The 5,821-nt window shown below is 63.5% G+C and overlaps 1 protein-coding gene across 1 annotated transcript in view; it reads left to right on the top strand.

The window, feature by feature from the left end:
• OBSL1 (obscurin like cytoskeletal adaptor 1) overlaps positions 1–5,821 on the top strand; it is a 76,531-nt gene that overhangs the window by 4,721 nt on the left and 65,989 nt on the right. The window contains exon 2 of the mRNA XM_075069782.1: positions 3,814–4,916. Coding sequence (XP_074925883.1) covers positions 3,814–4,916 — 1,103 coding nt within the window. The remainder of the gene's footprint in view (positions 1–3,813; positions 4,917–5,821) is intronic.

The following is a 5,821-nucleotide window of genomic DNA, read 5'->3' as shown; positions in this document are numbered from 1 at the left end:
TGGCATCTCCTGCACCTCAATACCTGCACCCCATGTCTCTGTGCCCCATCCCACCCCAGCTGCAGACTGGCATCTCCCACGCCCCTGCCCCCCACATCTCTGTGCCCCCTGCTGTAGCCTGGTGTCTCCCACACCCCACATCCCTGTGGCCCACCTCCCTGCACCCCACCTCCCTGCACCCCATGTTCCTGCCCCCCACATCTCTGCGCCCCATCCCTCCCCTGCTGCAGCCTGGCGTCTTCTGGGCCCCACATACCTGCTGCAAGCCATCATTCCCTGCACTCCATCCCACCCCTGCTGCATTCCATTATCCCCTGCCTCCCCATCCCCCGCCTTCACACAGCATTCAGCCCCCAGCTGTGGGCTAGCATCCCCTGTACCCCATTCCCGGCTTCCTGGCTGGTTGCTAACGGGGAGCTGCTGGCCTCTGGGCACTGCGCACCCTGCCTAGTGTGTGCAGTTTTGTGTCATTGAGGCTGTGCTGACACCCAAGGGTCCTGTGCAGGGTCTGTCCTGGGCAGTGCTGAGCTCTGTGCCCGAGGAAAGCAGCAGGGCAGGGCCTGGCTGAGGCCGAGGGCTGCACTTCTGCTGCAGCGCTATAGATAGCTGGCCCTGCCCAGCCTCGTGTTATCAGCCCCGCATGTCATCGGAGGGTATTTTTGGGGACAGCAGCTGCAGGCATTTGTAACATTTGGTCCCTGCATGTTGACACCCTGGAGCTGTTCAAGCAGAGGTAGCGGGGCAGGGTGACGGGAGTGGGGCAGACAAGGCAGTGGAGCAAGGTGTGTGTGCCGGGAGGAGGTGCCAGGGCACAGCTGAGCTGGCGTGCAGGTGTGGGCGCAGCGACAGGGACGAGGAGCAGAGCTGGACGGACGGATGGAGTGTGTGACAAACGGAGCAGCAGAGTCGCACGGACAGACGGACGGGAAAGAGGCTCTCTGAGCGGGGAGGACTTGCGGGCTCGTGGGTAGAGCCTACCTGAGGCAAAGGAGGGTCCAGCCCCACTGGCCTGGTTCTAACACTCTGTGCCTGGCACCGTGAGTATCTCGGCCTCCTGCTCTGCCAGTTGCAAGGAGCCCACGAAGAATTCGCAGGCCTCGTGAGGGATGCCCTTCCCCAGGTTCCCGTGATGGATGTGGGGTGAGGCTGTAGGTCAGGGCATGGGGGTCCTGGGTCTTAGCTCTGCAGGAGGGGCCAGGTGTGGGGCCGCCCTATGGAGCCGGGTCCGGGGTTCACCCAGGGCGATCCTGATGCCAGTCACAATTTACTGCTCAGCAGCAATGGGGGAACCTCTGCACCTCCTTCTCCCAGCAGGAGCCCTCCATGACGCAGCCCGGGAGGGGCTGTGTCTGCCCTCCCCTCTACCTGAGCCCTGCCTGCCCCAGTGCCAGCGGGGAGGCTGTCTGCCCCTCTCCCCACTAGATCCCTGCCTGCCCCAGTGCCAGTGGGGGAGGCTGTCTGCCCCCTCCCCACCGGATCCCTGCCTGCTCCAGTGCCAGCAGGGGCGGCTGTCTGCCTCTCCCCACCTGAGCCCTGGCTGCCCCAGTGCCAGAAGGGGGCTGCCTGCCCCTCTCCCCACTGGAGGGGTTAATTCCACTGTCCACGCACAGCGTGACTCCCTATCTCCCCTGCATTCCACTCAGCCGCCAGAAGGACGGTGCCGCTCTGTCCCCAGGGGCCCGTGGGGGGATTGGGCACCTGGTCTGCCAGTCCGGCTTCAGGGAGTGTCTCCCCAGGTGCCCGCCCTGTGGGCTGGTAAATCGAGAGGGTCCATCTGGCAGGGAGGTCAGGCTGCCCTGGCCACCTCCTGCCAGCCTGGATTCTGCTGCCCCAGTGACAGCTCCTTATCAGCCCCTCAGGGTGAGCCAGGCCAGATGCTGCAGGAATGCGGCTCCACCCCACACGATCTTGCAGGAATGGAGGGGAAGGAGCCAGTGGTTCCCTGTCCTGTTGCATTGCTGACCCCTCGTCCCCCTCACCCCCTCTGCCCCACACCCCCACAGGGAGTTGCCTCGGCCCCCTCACCTCCTTTGCCCCATACCACCACAAGGACCTTCCTATGCCCCACATCCCCACAGGGACCTGCCTCTGCCCCCTTCCCCCACTGCCCCACACCAGCACAGGGAGCTGTCTCTTCCCCCTTCCCCACTCTGCCCCACACATCGAGAAGGGAGCTTCCTCTGTCCCCTCACCTCCTCTGCCCCATGCCCCCACAGGGAGCTGCCTCTGCCCCTTTGGCCCCACACATCCAGCAGGAAGCTGCCTCTGCCCCCTCCCACTTCTCCCCCACACATCCAGTAGGAAGCTGCCACTGTCCCCTCACCTCCTCTGCCCTACACCTCCCACAGGGACCTGCCTCTGCCCCCTTTCCCCTGTGCCCCACACCCCCACAGGAAACTGCCTCTGCCCCACCCAAGAAGGGAGCATCTCTGTTTTCCTCTGCCCCACAGGCCCAGGATGGGGGTGTGTGTGTCTCTTCCCCTCCTGCCCCTGCGCCTCTGCCCCCCAGGCTCAGGAGGGCATTTCTGTCTCCTGTGCGAGAGGGAAGGCTGGAGCCCCGCTGGTATTTGCTTCCTTTCAGTGCTGGGCTGGTGCTGGGTGCTCAGGCCTGGCTTCGCCGAGTACCCAGCACAGACGAGTCGGGGCAGGACGACTCTGGGCTCCCCAAGGGCCGAGGCTGCCATCTAAGGGGGCTGGTTAGTGCCACAGAGTAGGGATGTGGACACCTGTGCCACAGGACCTTGGATGGGCTCCCCCCTCCCCCTGCTGCATCCCACTCCCAAATCAAGTCACACTCCACCAAACGGGAGCTTGAGGAGACACATTGATTACTGCCAACCGGCTGGATGGGGACTGGTGCCCTCGAGGGAATGGCCCAGAGTACCATTCCCCACCCCTGAGCCAGCCAGTACCCTGCCCTGGGGCCAAATCAGAGCTGTTGTCCCCGAGAGGGGAGGGGTCCCGTGTCCCATTCCCCACTCCTTGAGCCAGCCTGGTGTCAGCAGATTTGCCTGCATGTCGGTTTTCAGCTGAGCTGGCGTTCAGCAGTGACAAAACGTCACTGGGCAGCAGAGTCCTGTGAGGGCCCAGGAGGATAGAGGGAAGCCTCTGGGTGCCAGGTATGGGACCTGCAAGGCACAGGAGATCTAGGGGGCCTTTGGGAGTGGGGGGAGACCGTATGTGCCATTGCACAGGCTCCTGGGGCATCCCTGCCGCCGCCTGAGCCTGGCCTGTCCGAGCCACCACAGGGCTGGTTGGCTCTGTGACCAACGCTGACGCTGGCTAATTGCCCTGGCAGAGTGGACTGGTTGTGTTCGCGCCATCAGGGGATCCAGGAAGTGAGTGGAGTCTCCCGGGTAAGGGCCCAGCAAGACCAAAATAACTGTCTTAACAATAGGCTTGGGCTGGGAGCCTGCAGGGAAACCTGATGCACTGGGGCTGGGGTGGAATCCAGGGGGCTGGGGACTAAACATGGCCAGGATGACTGTCGTCTTTTGGCCAAAGGACTCGGCACAAGATTCTTCTGAGCTTCCAGCTCCCAAAAGTCTGGGCAGCTACTTCACCTGGCCAGGGCCTGCGCCCCACGTGGCCCTGGGCTGAGGGGTCCAGGGGGCTCTGCTTTGAAAGAGGCAGGCCACAGAGCTGCTGCTCCATTGGGCTGACCCTGCTGCGGCCTTGCTGAGAGGAGGCTGGCTCCCTGAGGGAGTGCCATGAGGTTCCTGGTCCCTATAGTGCAATTCCTCGGCTTGCCCCATAGCCTTCTCCTACAGCGGAGTTGGAATCCTAGTGCTGTCTGTCTGCCTGTCCCTCCAGGTGTCTGGGACCAGCTGTTGTCCTGGCTGAACCCCTGGTGCGGGGCCCTGCAGCGCCCCAGCTAAGTCCGGAGATGGACTTGTTCGGAGGGGCCCCCCGGTTCCTTGCCTACCCCCGCACTTTCACAGTGCAGAGTGGTGCTGATGCCATCCTGAAGTGCCAGATCGCGGGTGACCCACACCCCAGCGTCATCTGGGAGAAGGACAAATCCCCGATCGCGCTGCTGGGCCGCTTCCAGGTTGAGGCTGAGGGGAACGTGTACAGCCTGTCGATTTCCCAGGTGACCCCAGCGGACAGCGGGCAGTATGTCTGCAAGGCCAAGAATGCCATTGGGGAGACCTACGCTGCTGCCACACTCAAGGTGGACGCAGGGGAACTGCAGCAGGAGGGAGACCCTGAGGATGTGCCCCCCGTCTTTCTGAGCAAGCCTCTGTCCTGGCAGGTCTGCAGGGGGGAGGATGTGATGTTAACCTGCAGGGTCTCGGGGCAGCCTTGCCCTGTGCTGCAGTGGAAGAAGGATGGCCGCCAGTTGTCGGATCTCTTTGAGAGCAGCCATTTCTCTGTGGGGAAGGAGCCGGAAGACTGGCATTTCCTGAAGATCTTTAGCGCCCGGCCCCCGGATGGAGGGGTCTATGTGTGCAGGGCGTGGAACCGCTCCGGGGAGGCCCTGGCAGCAGCTGTGCTCCTGGTCGACCCCATGGCTCGTGGGCTGCCAGACTGCTCGCCCCTGAGCCATTTCAGTAAGCAGCCGGATCAGCAAGGTGACAGGAGACTCTGCCACGGGCAGCGCACCACACCCTGGCCAGCCCGGCACAATGGGGAGGTGGCGCCCGGCGCACCCAAAGCCAAGGTGTTTGCTGTGAGCGAGGGGAAGCACGCCAAGTTCCGCTGCTACGTGACGGGCAAGCCAAAGCCCGAGATTGTGTGGAAGAAGGATGGGAAGGTTGTTGTGCCAGACAGGAGGCACCTGGTCTATGAGGACAGGGAAGGCTACTTCATCCTGAAAGTGCTGTACTGCAAGGCCCCAGACCAGGGGCTGTATGTCTGCACCGCCTCCAACACGGCTGGCCAGACCCTCAGTGCTGTGCAGCTCCAAGTGAGAGGTAGGGCCCGGGGGGTGCAGAGACACGGGCCTTGCCCGCAGAGGGCAACGGGGGGTCAGAGCAGGCTGAGGGGCAAATCTGGAGGGGCAAATCTGACCCGCTCGCAGTGGTTCCCTGGTGGGCTGGGGTTACCCAGGGAGGCTGAATCAAGAGGAAGCGGAAACGGGATCCTGATTTGCCAGTGGGACAGTTTGCAGAGAAGCCAGGGCTCTGGGGCTGTAGGGTGGGCCATGGTGGTCTGGAGGAGGTGGTTGTGGTAATGGTGGGATCAGGATCGGGGCCATGGCCCCAGCGTAGGGACAGGCTCTGGGAGGCCCTGTCAGTGGGCCAGGCCCCTGAGGAGTCTTGCTCTCCCTTCAGGGGAAACCACGCAGCTTCATCGCCTCCTGGGGCTGGACCCCTGGCCCTGCAGCCCCCCTACCCCCTCATCGTGAGCCCCGGGCAGCGAGTCCCCCTGAGACAGACCCCGGGGGAGACGTACCATCTTGGGGAGCAGCATCCCCTCTGCCAGCATCTGCAGGGACACGCAGCCAGTGTGGTCAGACAGCTGGACCCAGCACAGGGAACTCTTGGGGAGCCGAGAGCCCAAAGCCCTGTCCCTCTGGACTTGTCCCAGGCCAGGTACACTTAACTCTCCCCTCTCTCTTCCCCCAGCCCTTTGATCCCGAGCTGGGGGATGCTGGGAGAGGCGGGGAGTCCAGATCTCTCTGGGTTGTTGGTTGCTGGGGTCCATGTCTGTGCAGTCACTTTGTGATGCCACTTGTGATGCAGCAGGGAGCGGGGTGGATTGACCTGGGAATGTCCTTTAGCTTTACTGGGGCTGTCTGCATGGGGGAGGGGAGAACAGAGCAGGGGGTGACTTTAGGGGAGGGACGGGACCTGAGCCTGTAACCTGAGGCGGGGGG

The sequence above is a fragment of the Chelonoidis abingdonii genome, chromosome 10, assembly GCF_003597395.2.
Source record: "Chelonoidis abingdonii isolate Lonesome George chromosome 10, CheloAbing_2.0, whole genome shotgun sequence".
NCBI lineage: Eukaryota > Metazoa > Chordata > Testudines > Testudinidae > Chelonoidis > Chelonoidis abingdonii.
This window is presented reverse-complemented; position numbering and strand designations above follow the sequence as displayed.